The 27,556-nt window shown below is 51.8% G+C and overlaps 6 protein-coding genes across 6 annotated transcripts; 3 read left to right on the top strand and 3 right to left on the bottom strand.

The window, feature by feature from the left end:
- The first annotated feature begins 1,162 nt into the window (after window positions 1–1,162).
- QC764_408330 (uncharacterized protein) lies at window positions 1,163–5,924 on the top strand. Its single transcript, XM_062947118.1, has 2 exons — window positions 1,163–4,253; window positions 4,312–5,924. Exons 1-2 carry the CDS (start codon window positions 3,058–3,060, stop codon window positions 5,702–5,704), a joined length of 2,589 nt encoding a protein of 862 aa, XP_062800562.1. The 5' UTR covers window positions 1,163–3,057; the 3' UTR covers window positions 5,705–5,924.
- A 1,008-nt stretch (window positions 5,925–6,932) lies between these two features.
- QC764_408340 (uncharacterized protein) lies at window positions 6,933–8,870 on the bottom strand (the record flags this gene model as incomplete). The annotated part of the gene is made up of 1 exon (XM_062947119.1): window positions 6,933–8,870. One exon carries the CDS (start codon window positions 8,868–8,870, stop codon window positions 6,933–6,935), a length of 1,938 nt encoding a protein of 645 aa, XP_062800561.1.
- A 2,663-nt stretch (window positions 8,871–11,533) lies between these two features.
- On the bottom strand, window positions 11,534–16,406 carry QC764_408350 (uncharacterized protein). The gene is made up of 5 exons (XM_062947120.1): window positions 16,000–16,406; window positions 14,997–15,978; window positions 14,788–14,914; window positions 12,220–14,723; window positions 11,534–12,160 (listed from the first exon to the last, which is right to left on the bottom strand). Exons 2-5 carry the CDS (start codon window positions 15,594–15,596, stop codon window positions 11,612–11,614), a joined length of 3,780 nt encoding a protein of 1,259 aa, XP_062800560.1. The 5' UTR covers window positions 15,597–15,978; window positions 16,000–16,406; the 3' UTR covers window positions 11,534–11,611.
- Window positions 16,407–16,919: 513 nt separating this feature from the next.
- CDC39 (CCR4-NOT core subunit cdc39) lies at window positions 16,920–24,928 on the top strand. Its single transcript, XM_062947121.1, has 3 exons — window positions 16,920–18,254; window positions 18,317–24,279; window positions 24,334–24,928. The coding sequence occupies exons 1-3, from the start codon at window positions 17,909–17,911 to the stop codon at window positions 24,376–24,378; spliced, it is 6,354 nt and encodes a 2,117-aa protein (XP_062800559.1). The 5' UTR covers window positions 16,920–17,908; the 3' UTR covers window positions 24,379–24,928.
- A 432-nt stretch (window positions 24,929–25,360) lies between these two features.
- On the top strand, window positions 25,361–25,579 carry QC764_0067160 (uncharacterized protein; the record flags this gene model as incomplete). Its single annotated transcript, XM_062940588.1, has 1 exon — window positions 25,361–25,579. The coding sequence occupies one exon, from the start codon at window positions 25,361–25,363 to the stop codon at window positions 25,577–25,579; it is 219 nt and encodes a 72-aa protein (XP_062800558.1).
- Window positions 25,580–25,756: 177 nt separating this feature from the next.
- On the bottom strand, window positions 25,757–26,767 carry CCC1 (the record flags this gene model as incomplete). The annotated part of the gene is made up of 1 exon (XM_062947122.1): window positions 25,757–26,767. One exon carries the CDS (start codon window positions 26,765–26,767, stop codon window positions 25,757–25,759), a length of 1,011 nt encoding a protein of 336 aa, XP_062800557.1.
- Between the last annotated feature and the right edge of the window lie 789 nt (window positions 26,768–27,556).

Here is a 27,556-nt window from a genome sequence, read left to right as displayed (position 1 = left end):
GCTCGGGGAGCTTACTCCCCTGAGAGCATAGGCGCGTGTCTAGGGGTGAGAGAGAGACTATGGGTGACACTCACATACGAGGTGGTGCTGCACATTCCTCTCTCTTGGAGTCTCTCCTGCAGCTGAGTTGGGCAAAGCGTGTGCTCGAGGCTGCAGAAGTGCATGGTCTCACACATAGAAACCGGGCCCAGGTGAGAGGATGCTGAGCTACTCAGCGCTGGACCAACAGGTAACCAACCCTGTGGGAGGCCGGATCCGACTGGTCTGATCTGTCCCAAAGCCATGGAGCCTCAGAGTCGTCCAGCTGTGATAGGCTGTGGCAGATCGGAAAGCTACAGCTGGCGCACAAGCCGGGCAACGATGAAGTGGCGATCCATCTGTAGAGCGGCATGCTCGGTGTGTCTCGTGCATGTTGGATTCCAGCAGGCGGGTGCCCCGGTTTGCAGGCGAAGTGTTGTGACAGGCATGGGTGCGGGCATAGAGTGCTGTGGTTGGTGTTCACACTGCATCACAGCTTGGCGGTCAGGCTGCGGCTATCCGTCGAACTTGCTTCTCTCACCTCAGTCAGCTTGGGCGAGGTCGTGAGGGGCAGGAGAGTGAGGGGCAGGAGAGTGAGGGGCAGGAGAGTGAGGGGCAGGAGAGTGAGGGGCAGGAGAGTGAGGGACAGGTCATGTCGTGTTCGGTTTCGAAAGTAGAGGAGAGCACTTTGGGCATCAAGGAGCCTCTCGGAGCCTCTCGTCTTATTAGAAGCCAGCAAACATGTTGACCAATTTTGAGCCGCACCAGACACAGGCTAAGAGGTTAAGAGTGACGCTTTGGTTGAGGTTATGGTGATGGTGCAAAGCCGGGCGTATCCAACGACGGGAGCGGGGCAAGATGGGTTGCTGACAACCACCAACCATCCAATGCCAGTTCTGGACACAGAGTCGGAAGGGTGCAGATGATCCTCTCGGCCATAATTGCCCTCAATGGACCTGGCGGGCCCAGGGTTTCGCTTCCTTGATCAGAAATTCTGCCATCTGCCTTTCTAAACAACTGTACCACGACGATGTGTTTCGTAGAGAGCTCCTGCATTCGCCCGAGATGTGGACGAAGTACAGCAGATGCAGCAAGACAGAATGGTTCGATTTTGACACTCGTAGAGGAGATGTAGGTCGGGATTGTTGATAAGGCTGTCAGACCAAGGCCAGCACCGTCCCAGAGATCGAGGCCATTCCGTGTCACGATGACTCGGGGATGAGAACCCGGCGATAAAATTGTGCGGTTAACATCCAAGGCTGTTTTGAATCCGACTACCCCGCATTTCCGCTGGTCGTGGAATAACAAACCACTGTGTAGTGTAGAACGATTCGCAATTGAGGGCGGAAGTTTGTCGAGATTGTTGTGATGACCGATCAATGCTAATGAGACTCTCCCCCCATGGCCGCCACTGCTCTCTCATGAGGGTAGTCTTCAAATATCAACAATATACTGGCTGTCAAGATGCAATATCTGATGCTGTTGGCGGGGACAAGACACTAGAAGCAACCGGCAATCGTGGCACCCCTGCCAGCCGACAGGGGAGTGGTAACTGCCGCGGGCTCTGTACCATAACCGTGCAACGGCCCGGCAAGCCCACACTACCACACGATCGAGCTTGGCCGCAAAGAGGCAAGCTTCCAACGTTGATAATTGACCTTCCCGTCTGGATATCTCTCCGTTTATTTACAAGAGAACGCTCCAGACCCCTTTCCCCCCCATTTAATTATAGCAGCCACCTGCCACCTCCTGCCTTCTCTCCTGCGGCCTGCGCATATCAACCGAACGAACGCTCTGCATCAGATGCTCCGCTCCGGCAGCACGAACCACTGCGTACACAGGTACCTAGCTCCTAACACTAGCATCGTCTCGGATCCGGAGTGGCCGCCCCATTGGGCATGGACAGCCAGGAACAAGCTCACGATGTCATCTCTCCTGATCTCTTCTCGTGGCTTTGCGCAATGCCAAACGTTTCCTTCACACTTCATTTCGCCATAGCACAAATCTGACCAGCCGCCTCGCTTGTCCCACACTGTCCGGTGTTGCGTCCAGCTTGGGAATACTACCCACAGGCTCAAATCATCCAGGCGAATCCCGATGCTGCGAGATATTGCCCTCTCTGCGGCCTGTAGATTGCAATGTCTACCCCAGATTTTTTCCATTTCTCTTGCGAAAATGGCGGTTATTCACTGACATGACCACAGTCAGTCCCAGGAATGGATGGGATGATGCCCCAGGGATACCCAGGACTGACATCAGGAATTGGATGACTGTCTTCGGGAAAGCGGCAAGCTTTGGCCTTTTGGATGCTCCAGACGAACTGAGAGTTCGCTCGAGTTCGTCCGACGACCGGTTTTTGCTTGGGCACTCGAGACGAAAACGGCTCTGCCAGGACGCTTGTTATAGCTGCAGCCAGACACTGCCGGACCGTGAGGTTCCTTGGTTTGTCCGATGAAGTGATGAGGAACGGGTGAGATCCAAAGTCCCAGCCAATGGCCATGGTCCACTCTGCACATCCCTGCCGCACACAGTAGCTTGCCAAGCGCCTTGATGCTCCCGCCAGCGCAAATCCGCCCCGGAAGGCCCTGGGGTGGTGCCAGGGCATGTCCCCCGTGAACAGCCGACCAATGACAACATGCGCCTACGTGCCCCCCATATTGAGTCCGAAACGGTGCCAGTCTGTCTTGTTCCTGGCCAGTCCGACAACCTTTGGATTCTTGCGCGCTGTGATTCCGGCTGTTGACCAAGAAGTGGCTGGACCTCTTGCTGCAGAAGCGCACCTCTGATCCAGCTTGTCCCTTTTCAGCCGGAGGACTGGAACCTCACCTGCCAATCACCCTTGCAACTATCAAACAACCAACATCACCTCTGTCTACAAACCTTGAACGCCACATCCTAGGACGATCCGAGAACCAAAGGAGTCGATGACTCCGCTGGTCACCCTCGCCAGTCAATGAATAGTTGACGGTGCTGGCAAGCGGTTCATCTAACTCTTAGACCCGGAACAGCGCCAGTCATCGAGATACAGAACCCGAAACCATGGATCTTCCACCAAACAAGACTGACGAGCTGGAGAGGAGGTTATCGACGAGGAACTCGCTGAGGATATCAGTCATTAGTGCGGATGAGGACCCAGAGTTGGCCGCCATGGGAATGGTGGCAGATGGGTTCAGACCAGTCAACTCCGGCCCCGAGATCCAACCACCATCGACGCCATCACTCGCCTCCGGATCCAGCACACTTCTTGGCGATGGAAGTCCAGAGTCGGCACGAATAGGTCGCTCTCCCAGCATATCGAAGCCACCCAGGCCAAGAGATGCCTCGTCGACACGGCAAGATGGGGGGCCAGAACAGGCTGACGAGTCCTCGAGTTTGAGCAGGCAATTGAGCGGGTCTACCGAATCCACAGCCTATCTAGCACCCGAGAGCCCGTACAGGGGACCGTCTGGACCATCGCATCCCTACCAGATGTATCCGCAGAACGTAAGGATGGCAAGGACAATGAGCACAACGACGACCTCGTCGACGCTACCGGCGTCGGAATTGTCGTACACTGGGCCTCGTGGACCAAGTCATCCGTATGGCCTCTATCCTCAGAGCGACGGGGTCGAAACGGGCGCTATGCCAGACACCGTTCCACTAGGTTTTCACGGTCTTCCCGATCAGTACCGGCGACGAGTTGGCGCAGACGGGGAGGAAGCTGGCGACATCATCGGCCCAGACGGCCATACCGAACAGCTTCCGCCATACACGCGATATCCGGATGAGGCATATGCTCGCAAGGTAGCGGCTGCCGATGCCTCGACCCCAACTGGAGTAGCACAAACAACGACGAATACGCCAAATACAGCGGCAGCCGCGGTAACCGCACCACCATCCATCACAACGTCCGGTTCCACCATTGTCGGTGCGGGAGGGCTTGGGTTAGCCACACGAAATCCCGAATTTGATTCAACAGACGATCTCGGGTCTCCCCAGTCCCGCCACTCGTCGCGAAGTTTCACCTCGGACAGCACCAATCGGGTCATTAAGCCGTATGAAGAGGTTGTCAACGAAAAGGGGCAATTGCCAAAGGGGTGGAAACTGTGGATGAGGCGGAAGCTATGTGGTATCGTCCCATATTGGGTTATATGCCTGACGTTTCTGATATTATTGGTGGTGGGAGCAATTTTGGGCTCAGTTATCGGCACATTCTTGTCCAAACAAAAGCGGCCAATGCGCAAGGATGGCACATGGTGAGCATCTCAACAAGATGTGAGTAATCGTGGTTTGGTTTGTTAACTCGGTCTATAGGTCACCATTCAACTCGCCAGCCCCTGTACCAACGTTTGGTGCCGTTCCAATACCAAAACCAACCGATCTTCAGCCACTACCGGTGGGCACCTTCAGCATGCCACTTACAACGAACCGCGTGTCCAATACTTGCTTTCAAGACCCGACTCTCTCGCAAGCATGGAACTGTTTTCTCGTCATCGCCGGCTTGCATCTAACAATAGCTGAGAATCACGGCGAACACAGCATGATGCTCAACTTTAACCATTCGTTCACGTTGATGAATAACGTATACTCGTATGGTGAACAGCCACCACTGGTAGAAAAACCGGTTACTCTGATACTGGTCAACGACACCTTTGAGCCAACACGGGGCCCGGCATTCTACAACATGCTGACCTACGACAAGACGGTCATTCTCCCCGAAGCTGCCCTCTCACCGACGACTCCTTCTGTGACAAGAAGAAACATTCGCAACCTGGCCGGCATGACCGACTTTAAGCGCAAAAATATCGCCAAGGTCGGGGACAAGCCGTGGGTGTGCAGATGGCCAGACACGTACCTCGAGATGTTTATCTATCCCCACCAAAACTCAAGCTGGTCTGGGATCCCGCCACTGTCAGCAGGGGGCCCCGGCGGTGGCCCGGGAAGTCCAGGGCGAGGGCCATATCAGTCCTTTCTCACCTCGACAACAACATCAACATTGATCGAATCATATTCCGCCACACTACTGACACAGACATCACCGCCAGGTGAAACCCCACCACCACAGACATCGACACTACCAGCCCCCATCGGTGGTGAGAATCCCAACAACCAACCTCCTGCCCCTGAGGGAAACCAATCACCACCACCACCACCACCACCACCACCACCACCACCAAGCGAAGGCCCCCTCCCAACAAACACCAACAAACCAAAGGGTTACTGGCCTGAGCCACGAGACTCGAAGACGCTTGAGTTCCCCCCTTTTCCCACATCAACAGGGGGGTTCGGGTTAGGGTCAGGATGGGGACCGATAGATGAGAATTTTACGCCGCCACCACCGGGGTATCCAAGAGTTATCAAACTAGCAGAGAGGAGAGTTCCAACCATAACCACAGGGACGACGGCGGCGAGAGTGCCGGAGTGCACCCAGATGGAGATTACGGGTTATGCGCAAGAGGCGAAGGTGGTGGTGGATGGGAAGGGGAAGGCGGTGACGATTAGGATTGTGGAGAATGAGCAGACTGTTGTGGGGCCTTTTGGCGGCGCTGGCCGGCCGGGGGGGCAGAAGAGGAGGAGGAAGAGGGAGGGAGAGGAGCGAGCGGGGCGTGAGGGCGGCGGGACGGAGGAGGGGGTTTTTACTCAGCAGGGAGGAGGACCGCCGGCTGCGGATATGAGTCCTTGTGGGTGTATGTGGTTTGTCACCTAAACAAGTCGGCTTTGGATATTTTTGGCGGACGGGGCACCCCCTATCGTTTTCATGAGGCATTGTGGCCTAATGGCGGTTTATTATTTCAACTGTCGTTTTTTTTGTACTTTTGTATCGGCATCAAAAAACGGCATTTTCTTTCCCACCAAGGTGGTTGGGTTGGGTTGGGTTGGGTTGATGGCGTTTTATATCGGGGAAATTCCGTGGTGGATATCTGGGACAAGTATATAAAGGATATCATGGACATTTATGGGGAAGATATGGGACAAGTCGGTGGGAAGGAAAGGAGGGGGGGGAGTCAAAGACAACTCTCAACTGTCGCTTTTGGATCTGTTGATTATACAAGATTTTTGGCATATGCTCTATTTCTCTCTCTCTCTCTCTCTTAGTTAGAGAAGCTCTTATGGCAATGTTTTCTTTTTGCTATTTGAAAGTAGTTTTTTCAACTCGTGGATACCAAATTACTTTTTCATCTTTTCTCTTGATACGAAAGACATTTTACCAGAGAGCAAAATTATTTACACATACACGCAAGCACTATCTCATTCCGCAACCTGTACTTGAGCGTGGTGATTGAAACGGAACATTTCACTTCAGCCCTCTTCTGGTTGACGAGTTTATTGACAAGAGAACCTTTACGGAGCCCCCTGTTTATCTTGCAAACACCCCCCCCCCCCTTGATATAGAATTGACTATATTTCAAAGGGTGATTATTAAGGGTTAAAAGATATTTAATAGGCTTAAAAGACAGTTAAAGGGCGTTAATGGATAGTTAAAAGGCTTTAGAAAACGATTCACAAGGCTTAAAAGATAGTTCAAGGGTCTTAGAAGATAGGTTAAAGGTCTCTTATGATAGTATAGGAAGGGTAAATAAATCGGTGGGTAGGGAGGGGGCGGGCGCTGGTCAGGCAAATAGGGGGCACCGTAAAGGTTCTCTCTTATTTACCTACATACCCACGTTCACAGTTGTTACATGTTGAAATGTATTCAGTTTCTTCTATCCTTCACTTGATCAACACCTATCAGCATACACCAACCCCCAAAAACACTAATGACCCCCAAAAAAAAGCTTTTGTAAAGGCCATGCCCGCCAATGAAAAAAAACATATAATACATCATTCCAACCCTTCAATCTAGATATAACCTTTTTATATTCAAGTAACAGACCTCCCCCCCCCTCGCACCCCTCCCTCAACCCCTCCTCTCAACCCCAAGAGCAACCCCTAAGTCATATAATACTTCGGCCCCTCCCCTGCGGCACCTGCCAATTAATATCCTGCCTCGGCGCCTTAATATCACAGGTCTTGCAGTGAATGCAATTCTGCGCATTGATCTGAAACCTCACCCCCTCCTCCTTCCCCTCGTCCTCCACATACTCGTACACCCCCGCCGGGCAGAACCTATTCTCCAACCCCTTCCACCTCGGCCACGTCTCCCTCGTGTGCTTCTCCCAGTCCTTGACCTGCAGATGCACTGGCTGGTCCTCCTCATGGTTTGTCCCCGTCCTGCTCACACTGGTCAAGATGTCAAACGTAATCTCCCCGTCGGGCTTGGGGTACTCAATCTTGCTGCAGTCCTTCGCGTCCTTTGTCGCGGCGTGGTCCTGCGTCTTGTGCTTCAGCGTCCAGGGGACACGTCCCTTCAGAACAAACGCCTCGAGGCCGGAATACAGAATCCCGCCGTAGATTCCCAGAGGAGAATGAAAACTAGGGCGCATGTTCCTCACTTCTTTCAGCTCCTTCCAGATGCTCGACTTCCTCAGGGCATCCTCGTAGTCATAGAGGAAAATGGAGTTGTTATCCGGAACCTGCAGCGCGTTCCACGCCGCTTCGGCAGCCAACATACCGCTCTTCATGGCATTATGCGTCCCCTTCACCTTGGGCACGTTAACAAACCCAGCCGTATCCCCAATCAGCGCCCCTCCTGGAAAAGCCACCTTGGGAATCGACTGAAACCCCCCCTCCACCAACGCCCTAGCACCATAAGAGATACACTTCCCCCCCTCCAGCACACTCCTGTAAAGCGGGTGCTGCTTCAGCTTCTGAAACTCCCCATACGGCGACAGCCACGGGTTGTTATAATCCAACGCAACCACCTGCCCAACCGAAACAAGATTATCCCCAAAATGATACATCCACGCACCCCCATACGTATCCATCGGCAGCGGATACCCCATACTATGCACAATTTTCCCCTTCTCAAACTTCTCCGGCTTCACCTCCCACACCTCCTTAATCCCCAGCCCATAAGTCTGCGGCTGCGACTCGGACCTCAAATCAAACTTCTTAATCACCTGCTTGGTCAACGACCCATGACACCCCTCCCCAAAAAGCGTAACCCTAGCATGAAACTCCATCCCCCTCTCAAAACTATCCTTTGGCTTCCCATTCCTCCCAATCCCCAGATCATTCGTCGCGACACCCTTGACCGACCCATCAGCCTTGTAAAGAACCTCGCTAGCCGCAAAACCGGGATAAACCTCCACCCCGACCTCCTCCGCCCGCTCCCCTAGCCACTTGGTGAATTCGTTAAGGGAAACGATGTAATTCCCGTCGTTATGCATCTGAGGCGGAGTAGGGCAGGGGATGGCCCATTTTTTGGTCAGGAAGCTCATCGAATCCTTCCCCGCGGGTGTGGCGCCGGTGAAGCGGTTTTCATTGTCTTCAGAAAGCCAATCGGGGATGAGCTCGTCAATGGCGGTGGGTTGGATGACGGCTCCGGAAAGGATGTGGGCGCCGATCTCGCCGGCTTTTTCGAGGAGGAGGACGCGGAAGTCGTCGTTGCCGGCGGCGTTGGCTAGTTGCTTGAGGCGGATTGCGGCGGAGAGGCCTGCAGGACCGCCGCCGATGATACAGACGTCTACTTCGTCGGATTCGCGGTCGATGGAGGCTGGGTCGAAGGAGTCTTCTTCTGCGGAGGTGGAAGAGTATAGACGGGTTGAGGGGAGCGTAGGGAGAGTGGCGGCTGTCCTTTGGAGAGGATAGGTTGGGCGGGAGAGGGTGGTAGGTCGTAACCTGCTGGGGGTTGTGGATGATATGCCCCTAATCCCGCGCGCGAGCTGTGGTGTCTGTACCCTTGTCGTCGAGGTAGCTGTGAGAGAGGGGGGGGTTGCAGTTGCGGCTGCCCGCCGGCAGAGGGTCGAGGTGAGTCTTGAAGAGGCCGACATGATGACTGTGTCTTTTGGTCTATCCTATTCAAATACAGTGTCTGTCTCGGTCGTCGAAGCGGGGGGGCAAGGGAGCAATTTCGGTCGAGAGAGTATAGGTCTATGACCACATACGGCGTTCTTTCAGTCAGTCTCCCCAAGAAAAATTCCACAGCCGCGGGCAAACAAGAAACAAACAAGACAGCAGCAGAAAAGACGAGGGAAAGGATTGCACAGTCAGGGGAGGAGAAAAGAATCGGACTTGGTCACTCCGGCTTCCTCTCACACACAATTCAACCCGCTTGTCTTGTTCCAGCACTCACTCCACTCTCCACTTCGTCTCGAGGGCCGGCTCCGAGTTCATTTTTCGGCCAAGAAAGCAGCCGTTCAAATGACGTCCCGCCCGAGGTGCAGCCACTCAAGCCTCTGACATTTGAAAACAGGGTGGGGCATCATTTTCGTGGGGTAAGGGACCCGCCCTAACCCCGCTCAGCCGAGGAAAGCCGCACATGGGAATTGAGGGCATTTGACGGCCAGGTCAAAAAGCTGCAAAGCAAAAACATACAACAGCAGGGGTCCCCAGTGGTCACCCACCTGAGCACTAATCTGCCGATCATGTAGTATGGCTGCGAGGATAGGCGACTCTAAGAAGGATATATCATTTACTTCAGCATGTGGAAAAAAGCATGCCGCTAAACGGTTCGTTAACTATGGCGAACCTTGATCCGGAACCTCTGAAAGTGATACTTAGTTAAAGGTACTTTTAGACAATGATTCAATGGTAGCTAATCAGTGCACAATAATAGCTTATCCTATTTATAATAGTCTTTAATACTAACGAATATAATTTATATTATATATTACAAAACATTTTTCTGTATATATAAATTATTACTCTTTTAAATTATTATCTTTCCTTAATAATTTCTAAAGCTAAATCGCTAGATGATTGTAATGATCTAATAATCCTTTTACTAAATTATACTTTTAACTTAACAATTTTTTTAATAAGTTTATTTCCTATTTCTCTAATTATTTATTCCGATTTTCTTTCTAATTAGCTGATATTACCAAAATTTTGTATTTCAAAACGTAATATAGTTCACTTTTTCTTTAAATCCACGCCTCAATAACTTTAATTAAAACTTAACTAATAACTATTATTTGTTGTTTTTAATAAATCCCTTTTTTCCTATTTTTTTAATAATGTTTAACTATATAAATAATTAAAAATATCTTAAAACACCAAGTTAATAAAGCTTTATTATCACAGTGCTATCCAAAGACTAAAATAAGTATCTTGATACTGCGCGAAGAAGAGAGAAGGCGGAGCGAAGCTCGATCTCCCAGTCTAGCCTTGATTGATTCCTCGTGTTTGCATTTTCTTCTAAAACCACGACGATATACTAACTTCCCGATAACTTTTCCTTAATTCTCCACCGTATAAATTTAATAAAAAGAAGGATAAGATTATTAAAATCCTAAGAAAAGAAATTTAACCTTAGTAATCAAGAAAGTTAATATAATAAAATAGAAAGTTATTAAAAAAAAAGGGATTTATAATATTAAACTTAAAAATAATATAATTAAAAGAAAAGATTCAAAATTGATATATAAAATAAATAGAAAGTTAAATATAAATATACTAAAAAAGTTTTAATACCGTTAGGACGGCTTCTTTAAAATAAAAAAGTCGAAATGAATAATACTTATTATTTTTTTTTAAAAATACTTAATAGAGTATTATTATAAGTTTTCCATACGTTAAATAAAGTAAAGAAATTTTATAGATTAGAAAATATATATAAAAATAGAGGGAATATAAATATATAGCTAGTAGTTTGGGTGCGGCCACAGGCTTAAGGTCTTTCTAATCAGATGGTGAAAAAGTGGAGCTTTCGGAGGATTCGGGAGTTCAGGAGTCATATATATAAGCGGTTTGCTTCTAACATTCTATTTTAGACAAGACGTCGATTTTTGTTTCTTCGTATTTTGTGCCTTGCATGCATGCAGGCAATTCTGGCCCTCTGATCAGGCCATTCCGGTGCTTATTATGTGGCCTGCAAGCCCATAGTGTCTTTTCATTGTCTTGCGTGAAGTGCAGCCTGCGAGCGAGCTACTGTCACGCAGGTATATTCATTTAGGGATCTATTGAGGATATATTTGTAGTGTCTTGGTTGTATTTGTGTGTTTTCTCACTATTTCAGTAAAGACGACGAGCAGGCGGAGGCGGGAAAGTAAAGCATTAATTAAGGCGTATAAAGACGACAATAGGTAAGAGCGGAAAAATAAGTAATGCTAGGCAAATAATAGGTGAAAATACTATACTACTCTATATCGGGCCCAAATTATACCGGCTATAATAGGCAGCTGCGGCATAAAAGTAAAAAAAAAAAAGTAAAGCTAATAAGACCGTGAGATCCGTTATAATTGTAGAAGATAATACTGTAAAGTCTTTGCGGAAATTAATACGTTTAGATACTAACTTAGCGAAAAAGTAAAACTAAAGTTATCCTAGAAAATAATATTACGATTAAATATTTGACTAGGGGAGAGCGGACGGGATCCCGTATTTTCGGTTGTCTATAGTCGTATGTGATAGTGCGGTGCTGAAAACAGCCCTATATGAGGCGTTGGTATTACCTTCTGTCAAAACCCTAGTCGCATAGGCCTTAAAGATTTGTTGAAGGCATTTCTGTGAATGTATTATTTTGGATTACCATTACCTATCTCTATCCATCTCTTCATAATCATCATACATATCACCCCCTCAACGTCCTCCTATTCTGCTCCGGAATCTGATACCTAATCTTCCTCTGATTCTCCTTCACCTTGTCCCAAAAATCATACATCCCATCCTTATCCCACGCGGTCTGCTTCTCCACATACTTCCTCTTCTTCTCCTGTCTCCTCCTCCGTTTCTTCTCCTTCCTCCACATCGGCTCCAGCTTCTGGGTATACCCCTTTTTAACCTTCTTATAGCCCCCCCTTATAATCTTGTATATCCCCTTGAACCCTCTCTGGACTCTCCAGCTGAATGCTGCAACCAGCGAAAAAATGATTAGGAGGATCGAGGTAGGCAGGGAGATCCAGCCGACTTGCTCGAGGTCGGGCATGTGTTCTTCTTGCCAGTTGGTAACGTTCATACCAAATAGTCCGGTAAAAAAGGTGAGCGGGAGGAAGATGACGGTGAAGGTGGTGAAGATCATGACCGAGAGGTTTTGGGACGAGGCGAGCTCGGCTTGGAGGCGTGACCAGCGGACCTCGTCGACTTGGGCTTGGCGTTGGACCATTTCGAGCATTTTTTCATACTTCACATCATCCGTCAGCTTACTGTTTGGTCACGGTGTTTGAGTAGGGGAGAACTCACATCATTCCTCGTCGTATTAACCCTTTCAATCATCTCATTCACCGTCCCCTTAAAATCATCCAAATACTCCAACGCATCATCCAGCGGCTCCTGCCAATTCTTCCTTGTCTCCTTGCAATGGATCTCGTAGAAATCCTTCATTTGCTTGACGGTTGACTCCTGGTTCTTAAACAGGGTCTGCAGTACCGTTAATTCATCTTTGAGATCTGCCAGTTCGAGTAGAGCAGACGTGTTCTCTCTGTTTTCCCTCTCGGACCTTTCAAGCTCTTTTCTGTGTCGTTTTTTTATCGAGGCTGGGCTCTCCCCTTCCCAGTCAGAGTAGTCGGTGTCCTCGTCGTCTTCGTCATCGTCCATGCTGAGAGATTGGAGCCGGAATTGTTTCATATTAAGCGTCATCCTTTCGGCCAACATGCCAATGGCTTCGTCAAAGAGACGGAAGATCTCCAGGTCTGGGTGGGTGGAACGGTCGAGGAAGACGATGACAGCGTGGTAGACTATCAAAGCAGCCAGGTCGAGAGCGTTTTCGGTACGGCCGGTGAGGTCACCGTTGAGCTCGTTGTATACGCTGTTCCGTAGGTCGGCCTGGTGAAACAGGGTGCCCTCTGTTGGGGTCGAGTACCGGCGAGGGAAGAAGGTGGTGAGGGTGGTCTTGTCAATGGACCAGAGCCAGAGCTGGTCAACCATCAGTACGTAACCGTCTCGAAGCTCGGCTTCGGTTTCTTCCTCGTATTCATCGTCGTCATTGTGGGAGCCGGCGTTGCTCCCATTGGAACCTTTGTTTGAATACATCGAGCTGCCAACCGGCCCAGCCTGGGACTTGGTGGCAACACCATTGAGCTGTTTCGTCAGGGAGAAGGCATCCTTTTTGGTGAGCTTGTACAGCATTTGGTCATCATCGCGGGAGTTGGTGTCTCTGAGGGAATGGTGGCCGAACTGGTCCAAGGTCCTACGACAATTGAGAGGAGGATCGAAGCCAATGTACTCCCAGATCATCTTGAGCTCAAGGGAGTCCTCGTCAGCCACATGCTTCGGAACAGGTTTCGCCCTGCCACGCTCCCGGCGCTCTCTGATGATCTTCCGGCGCCTGATCATGCTTCGGTAGGTGTCAAAATGAAGGTATGGCATGTAGACAAACAGGCAGTTCGGTGTCAAGAACGATGAAGATGGTCCAACAAGAGGGGTAGGGCGTGGCGAGGTTATGCCTGTATTGGTCAGGTACTTGCAGGTTGGTTTGAGGAATGCTGGCTGAGATTCGGAATGGCGGTTCTGAATGTGCTTCGATTGCCAGTTGTCATAGTCAAAAAGCTTGGAAAAATCGTGCCCTTGGATGTCGGAAAGAACATTAAAGATCTCCTTAACCCAGACCGGGTTGTTGAAAGGCATATGAATCCACGTGAACTTTTTGAGTTGGGGATTCGGCCGGGAAAAGCCAGCAGACGCCCCGAGTTCATGCTCCTTGAGCATAATTTCTGCTTGTTGCCTGGCCAGCAAATCCACGGTCAAGGGCCCGTCTCCTGCAAAGTCCTTCCCTTGAATGAACAACGGGTCCGACGCCGTGGTTGATACACTGGCCAAGCTCTCGGGGCTTGGAGGCCGTAGCTCAGGCATAGTTTGAGCTGGAACCCTCAACAGAGCCGGTCTTTCGAGAGCGACAGGTGAACCTCCACTGATGATGATTTCTGGGCCGATCCCAGCACCACCCTGATGTCCAACATCGAGTTGGCCCTGCGTGATACCGAGGACGTTGGCATCAGCTGTAGTTTCCTGAGGCAACTGAGGTGGCCGCAAGTCTGTCCGCCCGCCAGCCCGATTCGGGCTTCGTACTCTTCTCCTCTTCCTTTGCGATCGATCATGTAACCGTTCAGACAGGCACTTCTCTGGGCCTTTCTTCAAGAAATCCTTGTAGGGGTATTTGGTGGCATACAAGCGTATGATAGAGCCCGATTCGGCACTCGCGTCCGACCCTTGACCAGCATACTGCTGTGTGGCAGCCATCCAGCCATCTGGATCCTCATAGAACCCAATGACTTCGACTTGGACATGGCTCTTGAGGTATAGTGGGTGGTGAACATGATCCCGGCTAAGCTCTGCCGCTTTCAGGACGGCGCCTGCCAAGTCCCCAAGATATGAATGCAAAATCTCCTCATTATCGGGACCAAAAGCGGCGAGATGCGCGTGGTCACTTTCGACGCCAAAGATATCTTCTTGCCAGATTTCGAGTATAGCAGATTTCACCGAAACCAAAGGGGCAGTAAACTGTACTTCGTTTGTGAACTGGGCACCAGATCCGGAAAGCAAACACTCCCGAGTCTCGTAGAAGGACCAAAGACGGAGCTCGCTGGCAATGTCCACGAATTGCTCGTGCAACTGTTTTAGCTTCGGATTATTGACGAGGATTTCATCTGTAAGGGACCTGGGGAGTGGCGATTCAAGCTGGAGAAGGTCTTGAATAGAGTCCTTGAGGTTGGGCATCGACATGTAGCTTGAGCCGCGATGTGGTGTTCCTGTTGCTTTGTCAGCCTGGTTTTACCAAACGCCACAATATCGACATCATCACAAGAAGCCTACCAAAGAATGTGACACCATGACAGTCGTCCATTATATCCTGGTACTTTGTTTTCTGGCTAGCTCTCACCAAGGCACTCTTGACGACCAGCCCGCCAATGCTATGCGCAATGAAAAACAGGGGCCGAGACTATGAGATATTCATAATCAGCATCTGATTTTTGGGAAATGCACACACGGCAGAAACGAGACAGAAAGATGCATGCACTTACAGATCCCTTGCGAATGTCCTGCACTTGCTCAAGGAGATCATTCGCCAACGACTTCAAATTCATTCCCTCCTCAAGATGCCGGTGCCTATACAAGAATACCCGAGCAATGTTGACGCGCTCCCGCAGCCTCAAAGTGACCCATGGGCTTGACCTGCGAAGAGAACTCTGGGAGCTGCGGGTGCTCTGGTTGCTGCGGGTGATGTGCGATCCAACCTCGACATGATAGTGGGATTCGGCACTGCTGGAATCGCTGTCGTAGATCCATGTCTGGATCGGATCCGCTCCAGGACAGGGGACGGCAATGATATCTACCTCGGTCTCATCATAGCCATGGCCGCCCACATCACCCCTATACTCTGCAAATCCAGCGCCAAGGTTGATACGGGGCGGGCTGGGGCTGCGTCCTTTGCTGATGCTTCGGCCGCGTTCCGTAAACTCTCTGGAAGACCGACTGGGAAGGGAATCTTTGAACTGAATCCGTGTTGGTAGCACTTCGAGGGCTATGACCTCTTCGGCCTCGTCTTTCTCCTGACGTTTCTCCGCCCCCCTGTCGATGTCAGCCTTGTCTGTGGGGTTGTTTGCACCAGTGTTTCCGTCCATCGCTCTGTGGACCCTGAAAGATGCCGAGATGGGCTCAAGACGCGAGAGGGAGCTGGTCCAGCGTCCAGTCGGGGTGGTGAAAGTCACTAAACCATGGATCACCAGAAAGATGAAAAGAACAAGAGCATGGGAGAAGCGAGAAGTGATTAAAAGCCTGCCAAGGGCTCCGCCAAGCACGGGCAGGCTGATGAGGGGACAACGGCCAACGACGCTACATATTTGAAATGGACCTTGCCATCCATGAACATCGAGACCGAGCCTGGAAGTCTGTGCCGGACAAAACAGACGAGGGATCTCCCGCTTCTAACTATTGGGCCTGGCTGGCCATTGTTGCTACGCAGCGAGGGCAATGCCATTGGTTGCTGTACCACACCATGCAGCCGGGGGGTGACAGAATTCTGGGGGCGCTAGGAACAAAAGAAGCAGCTCGTGAGCCGCCTGTAGGTGGGTTATGCTGCAACACTGGACCAACAACCATGTCGCAATTATGGTAGACTGGGTCGGATATAGCGGCGTGTGGCAGTGCGAGATGGATAGGATCATGCGTGTAACTGTGCTGTGCTGTGTATTGTGAACCAAAGACAAGCATTCTGATCAAACCAACTGGCGTAAAAACAAAAGAAAGCTTGACTGGACGACTGGATGTCCTGTGGAAACCAAGAAACGAGGAAGAAAGCTTGACCTGTCAGGGGGCATAGTCGGAGGACCCACTAAAGTTGGGTATCAGCACAGTATGATGCGGTGAGCACAGGAACTTTGCAGGTTGCAGATATTGAGTGAAGCCGTCTGCCATAAAATCCAAATAGACCATACAATTTGAGATGGTGATTGAGGAGGGATGAGGTGGACGGGTATTGGTCAGCAACTTTTATGCAATGCCTTTCTCAACCGGGCACACACCCTCACCACAAAATAGTTGACTCAGAAAAGTAAGTTAACCTATGTTACGCTGTAAACTATGTCTCGAAAGTAAATCAATAGGCCTTTAAACGATCTTTCAAGGCCTATTAACTATCTTTAAGGGCCTACAGACTATCCTTCAAGGCATATCAAAACCTACTTTAGTGTCTCAATTACTGATTCAAGTGGCCCTACCTTTGCAAATGAACTCTCACTATACGATTTACACCTCACGCAAATGCGTCTCTTCCAAGAGATGTGTCATGTCGAATTAGCATCTGCCACAACTGTATATCAGGCTTGCCCAAGTGTAAACAAGGCCATTGGACATTAGTCGTGGCCTATCTACCTTGGCATTAGAACATACCTTTGACTGTCTTGCAAATGCCCTTTTAACACAATCTTATTCCTCACACTATGGACAGGCCTCTTGAACGGACCGACATACCATTGTAGGCCTCGGGTGAATCCGATGCGTGCAGCCGCCTAATTCCTCAGGCACCCAACGGTCGGAGCCGTGTCACCCCACATTTTGCTCAGTGTCTCCAGGTACACTCTCACGTGATCACGCCGGTTCCGTCGCTACGATTGGCCGTGGGTGCCAAGCATCTCAGCGCCCCAAACTCAAAGGGATACCTAGCTCGGCAAGCAACACTTGCCATTCAACAACGTCGTAAAAAAGCGACTTTCGATCTTCTATCACCATCCCTATCTCACCCACCACCGTCCCTGGCCCCCTGCCGAGAGCCTGCTGCCAATACCATCCACGATATTACCAGCCCGCGACCACCGTCACAGGCCTTACAAGCAGCGGCCCTCGTTACTTCGTTACCCCAGCAGAGATCCGCAAAGAGACGGGAGAGAGACAGACCCCTCTGCCGTACCACACACGTCTACAGAATACCTAGTGGCGCCTCGCGCTCCCCCCCTTCACCACCAAAAAAAGAGTCGCTCTGTCCCGCCTTGCCCTGGATAGCAGCACCGGCGATTCCACACATAATTCTTACCTGGTAATCCATGGTCCCCCACTCCAAGAAGGGAACCTTCACACCCAATCCCAATTCTGCCTCCCAGCCCCTCCACACTGGCCTCGCCCACTCGCAGAGTTCCTCCCATCATCACGGTGCGCTGAGTTCGGGTGCCAACCCCAGTACCAGCAGCCCCACTGGCTCCAGCTCCCTGGCCAAGATTGCAGTTGCCCAGGTTCTCCTGCTCCTGAGCACCATCAAAGAGGACAAGGGCGATCCGAGAAGGTGGAAGTCACAGACTGACGCTTTGCAAAAGGTGCGGTGCCAATCGCCCTTTATGCTGCTGTCAGCCTTCTGTCCTCCGCTGCCCCTTCTGCCCCACTGTCAACTGCCATATCCCATACCTACTCCTGCACTCTATTGATTGACTGCTAACCTGCTGTTATGGCTTCTCCCCAGCTTATCCATGAGCACGGCATGGATGTCTATTCGAGATACTTCACGCGCCTGGTGGCCTCCAATGCCTCTCAGATCTTCCCCAGCGCGGGGCGGCCAGTAGCGAATTCCAACAATAACAACATGCAACTCCTCGTTGCCGAAATGGAGCTGCTTGCCAGAGACTTCAGCCAAGCGAGGAAGATCGCCGAGTCGATCGAGACCGGCACCGAAGATATATTCCACAATTTCGACTTGTCGACTTTTATGGAACACTTCCAACTCGATGCCCTCGAAAAGACACTGTTGGCCCTGGCCTTCAAACTAGGTAGCAGGACTGACCTGAAGACCAAAGGTAAGACGCCCTTGCCCAGCGTGCCTACTCCCTCTGTTACTGACATGGTTTCACTGTCGCAGCGGATGCCATTTTGTCTACCAACTACCCAACCTTTGTGAATATCTTGAGTCGACCGACTGGGGAACACATGGACATGCCCGCCGAATTCGTTGCCGAACTGCTCGACCGATTCATACAACTTCACCCGCCAAACTTCAATGCTGCCGCCAAGAAGGAGTTGGAGTACAAGGTGTCGATGCGGTATTCACAAGGAGGAGACGGAAAGCCGCCCCCCTCTCAGGTTCTGGCGGCCCTGGACCTGATTCGCCTCCTCGCCGACAGGCCACCGAATGCACTGGCCCTCTACATATACCGTGTCGGGTCAGCCTTCACCAAGGACGAGGAGACATGCGTGAGCTACCTCCAGAACCGACCTTCCAACATCCAACTGTCCGAAGAACAAGTATCTGCCGCGCTTCTGTACACCACCATCAGCCAGACCCCGCCACACAAACCCTCGATTCTCGTTGCGGCCCTGAGGCGGATACTGCCCGACAGCTTCCAGTGGCAGGATGTCGTTTCGTATTTCGACCATGCGAATGCACGCGTAACTTCGGCGCAGTTTCTGCGGTTATACAATGCATTATTACCCATCGCGCTCGAGCATCTCGACAGGTTCAACATTCAACGGCTGTGGGGCGGAGAATGGGAGAATCCCGAAACCCAGCTGTCCTTTATTTGCGCCTATGCCTCACTCACCCCGGAGCAACTGGATGCCACAACCATCCCAGGCCTCAAGCCGACGTTTACGGTGGACGAATACGTACAATCCGACCGGGCAATTCAGGAAATAGCTGCCCTCGCTGTTAGACACCCACTGGTCTCCGAGGCTGCTTTGTCTGCTGTCTTCAATGTGGCTCTGCACTCGATGCATGCCTCACAGAGCACAGAGGCGAAGCGCCTGTTTCAAGACGTCGTTGTGCCTAATCTACATGTCTTTGTCACCTCAGCCTTTGGGGTTCCTAAGCCGTGGCCCACAATGGCCGAAGAGACGCTGGCGTCGCTATTCGAGGGGTTTCTGATCAACAAGACACCGACCTCCGACTTTGTGATGGAAAGCCTCTGGAGACGGGACAAGGTGTGGGTCATGCAGCGGCTGGAAGAACAGCATGCTCTCAAGCCTATTGTCTTGCCAACCATCTTCGAGTTTGCGGTGAGGCACAAGTGGCTCCAGGAGCTGGTTTTCCTTCCCACTGGCTTCGGGCTTGATCTCGTTGCCTATGCGCATGCGCAAGGTTTTCTGAACTTGGAGCAATGGGCAAGCCAGAACGCTGAGCGACCCGGCGAGATGGCCAGGGCCATAAATCAGTTTCTGTTGATAAAAACGAACCTGGAGCAGACGTATCAGCGGAGCGGAGACAATGGACAAGCCCACACACCCTTGCAGGTCAAAACAGTCTATATGATGCTCGACATTTTGGACAGGTTCAACCTGAAAGCCCCTGTTGTGGATCTGATTAATGTTCAGAGACACTGCATAACAGCTTACCCCCGCCTGATTAACTATGGGGAAGGTTACGACGACATCATCGATGACAATGGGCGGGGCGGGAATATGCTTGCACCAGCAGCCACAACCAGGATGGAAGAACACTACAAGAAAATGTACGGCGATGAATTGCAGGTTCGCAGTGTGGTCGAGGTTCTCGAACACTACAAACATTCGCGTGTGCCGCTGGAGCAGGACATTTTCGCGTGCATGATTCATGGTCTGTTTGACGAATACGCCCATTATGTCGACTATCCTCTCGAGGCCCTCGCCACTACAGCAGTGCTCTTCGGTGGGATAATCTCTCACAAGTTGATATCGAGACTCCCCCTCAAAATTGGTTTGGGTATGATCTTGCAGGCCGTCAAGGAGAATCGTCCCGAGGAGCCCATGTACAAGTTCGGTCTTCAGGCGCTCATGCAGCTCTTTGGCCGGCTGCGGGAATGGCCTGCGTTCTGCAAGGACTTGATCCTGATACCTGGACTACAGGGAACGGAGGCGTACAGGAAGGCGGAAGAGGTGGTTCGCGAGCATGACGAGGAGTTGGCCCGAACCCTTCGCAACGGTCTTCCAGCCATCGCCGGCAGTGACAAGCAACTGACCAATGGCGGTCTGGAGGACAGTCTCAGTTCGGAACAGCACCCTCCCCCGTTCCTGTCCATTAATGTTGGCCCACATCCCGCCGGGATCAACTACGAAGACCCCACGCCCGATGCCCAGGGCAAAATCCAGTTTGCTCTCAATAACGCCACCGACACGACCCTGCAGTCGATATTCAAGGAGCTCCAGAAGATGCTGGATGTCAAGCACCAGCAGTGGTTCGCCAGTCACCTGGTGGAGGAGCGCGCCAAGATGCAGCCGAACTACCACCATGTCTACCTCGAGCTGGTGAAGCAGTTTGAGGATAGGCTGCTGTGGACCGAAGTTCTGAGGGAGACCTATGTCAGCGTCCAGCGCATGCTCAACTCGGAGCAGACGCAGTCGAATTCGACCGAGAGGACTCACCTCAAGAATCTGGGTGGCTGGCTTGGCCTGTTGACCCTTGCTCGTGACAAGCCTATCAAGCACAGCAACATCGCCTTCAGGCAACTCCTGATCGAAGCCCTCGATACCAAGCGTCTCATTGTCGTCATCCCCTTTGTCTGCAAGGTCTTGACCCAGGCAGCCAACTCGAACGTGTTCAAACCGCCGAACCCCTGGCTCATGGACATTATCCACCTCCTCATTGAACTCTATCACAACGCCGAGCTCAAGCTCAATCTCAAGTTTGAGATCGAGGTGCTCTGTAAGTGCCTCGATCTCGATCATGAGGCGATCGAGCCATCTGGTGAGATCTTGAACCGGCCTCCTCTCGAGGACGTGGGTGACTTGGTTGGGCCAGATAATCTCGACAGTTTTGAGAGCCTATCCCTCAACGGCATGACGGGAGTGAACAGCTCACTTGTCTCGCACCCGGCTCTTGCCATCCCCGACTTGGGGCCCAACCTGAGCGTCCCGTCCACCGAGGTTGTCAGCGCCGCGAAGCTGCACGACATTGTCCGTCAAGCTCTCACGCGCGCGCTGCAAGAGATCATCCAGCCTGTTGTGGATAGGTCTGTGACCATCGCCGCCATCTCTACGCAGCAAATGATCCGCAAGGACTTCGCAACCGAGGGCGACCCGGACAGGGTTCGGATGGCTGCCGTCAACATGGTCAAGTCTACTGCTGGGAGCTTGGCACTTGTGACCTCCAAGGAGCCATTGCGCGCCAACTTCACCAACTATCTCCGCCAGCTCGCCTCGGAGCTTCCTCAGGGTCTCCCAGAAGGTATCATCATGCTGTGTGTCAACTCCAACATGGAGCTGGCTTCCAGCATCATCGAAAAGTCGGCCGAGGAGCGCGGTGTCCCCGAGATTGAGGACTTGCTCGCAGAAGATCTCGAGGCGCGCCGCCATCACCGCATCAACCGACCCAACGACCCATTCATGGATCCCCGCCTGAACCGCTGGGCCTGGACTATCCCCGCTCCTTTCAAGCTGCAGCCCAGCTTGAGCGGCCTCAATGATGAGCAAATGGCCATCTACGATGATTTTGCTCGACAATCAAGGGTGACTGCTGCTGCGGCTGCCGCCGCCGCTGCCGCCGCCGCCGCCTCTGCTACGCCTTCACACGTTCCTTCATCGTCGGATGCGAGATCAATTGCAAACGAAGTCCTCGGTGACCAGTACAACTCGGTGTCCACCATTCCTACCCCTGCTGAAACCCCATCGCTTCCCCACATGGGCGTCCAACCTCAGCATTACCCTCCTGTTCATGCTGGCATGGTCAATGGCCGACAGCCTGGCATCAGCCCTGTCGACGCTCGGAACGTGGCGGAACGGGTGAACAGCTTGTTGGAAAAGCTGGCGACTGCCGTCAGCAACACGGCCGAGGAGCACTTTGAGGATCTCCCTCGGACCCATGAAGTTATCAACATTCATGACGCCGTCGTCCAGCTTACAATCAAGACTCAACAGACATCTGATGAATTTGCAGTCTATGTGGCGACCCAAATCTCCGGGCTTCTCTTCCGCCCGCAGCCCGAACCTACTTCCCTCCTCTTGGAGACTCTGGTCCACGTGCTGGAGACGCTGCGAAAGGTTGCGGGCCCGGCGACGAGTCAACAGATCCGCTGGCTGTTTTACCAGCAGTCAGGTAGTACTTTTTTGAATCTGCCCCTGATCTCGGCGCTGCTCAGAACGGACCTCATTGATTGGCACAGCATCGATGCAGCCATGGCCAAGGCGTTGAATGAACGGAGCAGCGGTTCCATTGAGTTTCTGGAGTCCTTGATGGATCTTACGCTGTTCAGTGAGGCCCCTGTCAATCTCTATACCGATTTCGTTCAGAGCTTGGAGGAAGCCTGGGCGTGGATAACTGAAGAGCCCGAAGTGCCAGGTGGCCAGCGGTTCAAGGCCAAGGTGCTGGGGCCTTCGCCCGAGATTCATCCTGACCGAACCCCCGAGGCTCAGTTCGAGCAGTTTGACTACATCTTTGAGGAATGGGTGCAGCTATGCAACAACGACTGCGCCTCGGAAAAGGCTGCTACAAAGTTTGTGCAACAGTTGAACTGGCGGCGGCACATTGTCACCAAGGAGGACTTTTTCGTCTTTGCGAGGCAAGCAATCGACAAATCCGTCGACCGTGCTGAGCAAAGTGGCCACCTTGGTGAAGGCTTCAGCAACGAGAGCTTCCAGGCAGTTGACGCTCTCGTCAAGATGATCCTCATCTTCACTCAGTCCCACGACGCTCCTGGCACCAGCGAATCATCGCGTGTCGCCTTCCTGGACTCTGTCCTTGCTCTTGGTGTGCTTGTGTTGAACAACCACCACGTTAGACGCGGGGACGCTTTCAACCCACGCGTGTTCTTCCGCTTCTTCTCCAATCTCTTCCACCAGATCATGAACCTGACGGAGAGATTCTCAGACAGTGAGAGCGAAAAGATAGTGCTCAACTTTGCGGCACGTCTATGGGACCTTCGGCCGGTTGTGTACCCTGGCTTCTTGTTTCAATGGATGGGTCTCTTGGCTCACCGCGCCTTTCTCCCAGCGATCATGCGCATGCCCAACCAGGCAGGCTGGGAGCCCTTCACCAAGCTCCTTACCCATCTCTTCTCTTATCTCGGCAACATGCTGAAAGCTTTCGAAGTGTCCCTTGCCGCTAAGGACCTGTACTCGGGCACGGTGAAGCTTGTGGCTGTGCTTTTCCACGACTTCCCGGAGTATCTTTCTGCCAACCATGTGCAGCTATGCCAGTGCCTGCCCTCGCATGCCACACAGCTCATCAACATGATCTTGTCGGCGTCCACGACGCCGTTCGACAAGGTGCCCGATCCCTTTCGGCCGGGACTCAAGATTGATCGGATCCCCGAGATGAAGGACCCGGTGGTGAGCCTTTATGACTGCGCCGGCCAGCTCAAGGAACTAGGGCTCTATGACATCCTGGAGCAGTCATTGCAAAACGGACCCTCGGAGGACGCCATCGCCCAAATTACGCACGCGATGCACCACGCCGATACCGACCTGACCACGTTTGGCTTTGTGCCTGTCAATGTCGACCGCCGAGTTGTCGACGCCGTGGTTTCCCACATCGCCAACGCGGCCTCCCAACGCGCTGTTAACAACAGTGACGCGCCCGTGTTCGTGTCCGGGGCTCCCGACGTCAAGACTCTGCACATGCTGGTCACCGAGGTGCCGGCCGAGACACGGTACTATCTTCTCAGCAGCATGGTCAACGAACTCCGGTTCGCCAACGCGTCGACAAACTATTTCAGCCATGCCATCGTCGAAATTTTTGGTCACGATCTTGACGACCCGGAGGAGACAGAGATTCGGCAGCAGATTGTGCGAGTTCTCTTGGAGCGCATGGTTGGGTACTGGCCCCAGCCATGGGGTCTCGTGGTCACGATCCTCGAGTTGCTCAAGAATGAAAAGTTTCATTTCTTTGAGCTGCCGTTTATCAAGGCGGCTCCTGAGGTACGTCATCCTTTTTCCTCCACTCTTGAATCCCTTCTAACATGGGTTTTCTAGGTTGCCGCCCGCTTCGAGGCTATCCTCCGCCCCGTTGTGGCGTAGAACGTTGTAATGTAGTACACAACTCCGGCTTTTCAAACCTTGACGAAGGAGGAACCTCGTGCTTCTGCACGGCCAAGGCAGAGTTGCATTGCACGGCTGGGAGGGATATTTTCCAAGAAACACCCAGGCGGGTACCGGAGGGAGTTGTCACTTGCATAATGACATGGCGTAATATTTTTTTTCATCACGGATGCGCGCGTTTATGGTCATTTTGGGGCGTGTCTTAGACGAGGTATACGTGAATCATGGATTGGGGCGTCTGGGCTGGGAAGAAATGTTTAAGGGCGGGGAGTTTGTTGTGGCTGTGTAGTATTAGGCTTTAGGGTTGAGCGCTCATATAAGCGGGGTTTTTGCGTTGAGGTTTTGAGGGGTTGTGCCTGTAGAATTATGTCAGGAGAGGAAAAAGCGAGTGAGAATAAATAGTCTTGTGCTGTGCTGGAGTGTCGGGTGGTGTGACTGATGATGTGAGGACATGATGGCTGTGATGAGATGCTCTATATTCAAGTAAGTGGTGTATGTAGTCTTTTGAATCTTCCTTGAAGGGGTTTGAAGGTGAGGTTGAGATTCGACGAACAAAACCAAGCCCACCACCCACCATCTTGATTCCCATCTCCGCGAAAAAAGAGACGACACTCGAGTGTTTTTGGATATAGCTTCTACCCAAGTGAGGTACTTGACAGGACAAACAGTTCTACCCAACAACCTGCTGTGGATTTCTGATTTTGGTCCCTGAAAATGCGGGATCACCCGCTATAACCCACCCCCTCGGAGTCATCTTCAGCGCTCCGTTCCAATGCTCAGTTGGGCAATTACGCACGCTGTACGCCACCTTTTGCCACCAGCTCTCCCTCACAAAGAGCTATAAGAAGACTTCACAACTCACTACGGCTTTCACAACACATCATCCATCCATCACACAATACACAAACTATCTGCTACCTCTTTTCTCAAAACATTACAAACAACCAAAGAAAGAAACATCATGTCCGACAAAATCACCTCCTCCACCTCCTCGGCCCCCTCCAACAAGCCCTCCTCCCCCAACATCAACCCCCAGCAAACCTCCAACGTCCCCACCGGCGCTGGCGTCAACACTGGCGCCGGTGTCACCCGCCCCAAGACCGAAGCCGAAAAGGAGGCAGACAGGAAGTACGAAGAGGCCATGGAGGAGGAGTACGCCAAGCGGGAGGGTGGTGCCTAAGCTTTCCCTCGTCACCATATCACAACCCTGGAGAGAGGTCACACATGTGTAGGATATGCAGGTGTAAATGAAATTCACACAAACACCTTGATAACAAGAATACCCCCTTTTTAAAACCCACTTTATATCTCTGTACTGACTGTCTATATGAGCTCCGATTTTTTTTTCTCTCGTACATCATGGCCCAAACGTCCCAACCCCTTCAAACACTTTAACTAAACCCATAGCAGCCCCGGCCGCCATCCCCCCTACAATCACCATCTGCACACCCCCTAGCACACTCTTCTTTGCGTGCTGCCTTCCAAACCCAACCACCACAGCCGTCTTGACATAGCCAAACGTGAACAACGCTACCCCCATGACTCCGATCGAGATGTACAGCCCCGCCATCAACTTTCCGATATGTCCGGCCACGAAAAAGTACGGTATAAGCGGTAGGAGCCCACCGAGGAAATACCCGGCCGCTATTGTGACGGCCGATTGCATTGCTCTCGTCCTGCTGTCATCTCTCTGTCTCCTTCTCCTCCGTTTCTCCTCGGCCTTTTGGTCATGACTTTTCGTACAGTCGTCGTCGGTACATGTTGAAGGAAGGGAAATGCCTTGTAACCTCAACAGTAACCCCACCCATGCTTCACTCTCGCCCTCGATAAGCTGGTGTTTCAGGTCCAGTCTGTGTACCTGCAGAGGAAACAAGGCTTGCTGCAACGCCTCAATGATAGCGTCTTGGCCGGCGGTGATGGCGGACTTGGTAGGCGGCCCAGGTTCTTGCAGGAGCGTCATCAGCCTAGAGTGTGACTCTTCGTATGCTGCCAATTCTCCCCTTGCTCCAAGATAACCTCCTAGTCCCATTGAGATGGCGCCTGCTATCAGTTCTGCCAGACCACCATAGATGACTGTGCGGGTGTCTCCTAGCGCGGTAAGTCCTGCTGTGAGAGCGAAGGGGACAGTGAGGCCGTCTGAGAGACCGATTGTAGCGTCGGATATTAGACGGGGGTTGATCAATGGCTTGTGAGCGTCGGGCCCCTGGGCATCATCTATAATCGAAGAAGCGGGAAGCTGAAGCTCTATATCCGTCGAGACATTGTCGAGACTCGGTGGTGGTGGTGGTGTTGATGACTTGGTCGATGTTGCCAGCTTACGCCTATTTTCCCTTATCTTTCTGAATTCCTCTATCGGCACGGCGAACATTTTGGTCTGAGGTCTCGAAAAATATCAAACCGAGAACGGGAGGACAATCTTTCACTTTGGGGACTTTGGAGGCATACTTGAATACCGACCTGACATGGCCAGCGTCGACGGCTAACCCATGGAGTCTTGGGTTATGGGGAGTGTGCAACTTGCGTACTTTCGAACAGGACAACGGGATTGCCAGAGCTGAACAAACGACGTGAAGATATTGAGGCTTCCCGAACTGTGGGGGTTACTGTTGAGCAGCGTAAAACAGAGCACGGTATATGGCAATCTCTGTGGCTCGGTAGATGGGGTGGACGTGTGTACGGCAAGACGAAGTACGTGTCCTGGTGGTTCAGGTGGAACCTGTCAGTTCTGAGTAGATGAGGAGTGGCCAATCCTGCTCGAGATCGGTGTCTGGAATCGATCAACCGCTTGTTGGTGAGAGCGTAAAAAGGGACATGCCAGGTTTGAAGTGTGATGAAATTTCTCGTTCGGACGACGTACCGTTGTACGTGGACGACTGTCATGGCTTCCATGATATGACGCGAAGATGGGATAGCCGAGTGCACCGTTCAACGAACATGGTGATAAATGTTGGATTCGTTCAACGAACACAGTGATAAATGTTGGATTCGTTCAACAAACATGGTGATAAATGTTGGATTATGGTGAAGGGGCATGCTGCAGCCTTGGATGTGGGAAGGGAGAAAGGTTTTGAGAGAGTGTGATCCGATCAGTCGTGACTATTTGAGCGAGTGGAACGTGACATCAGCCCTCAGCTGCTCCTTCTCCCATTGCCTATCT

The sequence above is a fragment of the Podospora pseudoanserina genome, chromosome 4 (genome assembly GCF_035222485.1).
Source record: "Podospora pseudoanserina strain CBS 124.78 chromosome 4, whole genome shotgun sequence".
NCBI lineage: Eukaryota > Fungi > Ascomycota > Sordariomycetes > Sordariales > Podosporaceae > Podospora > Podospora pseudoanserina.
This window is presented reverse-complemented; position numbering and strand designations above follow the sequence as displayed.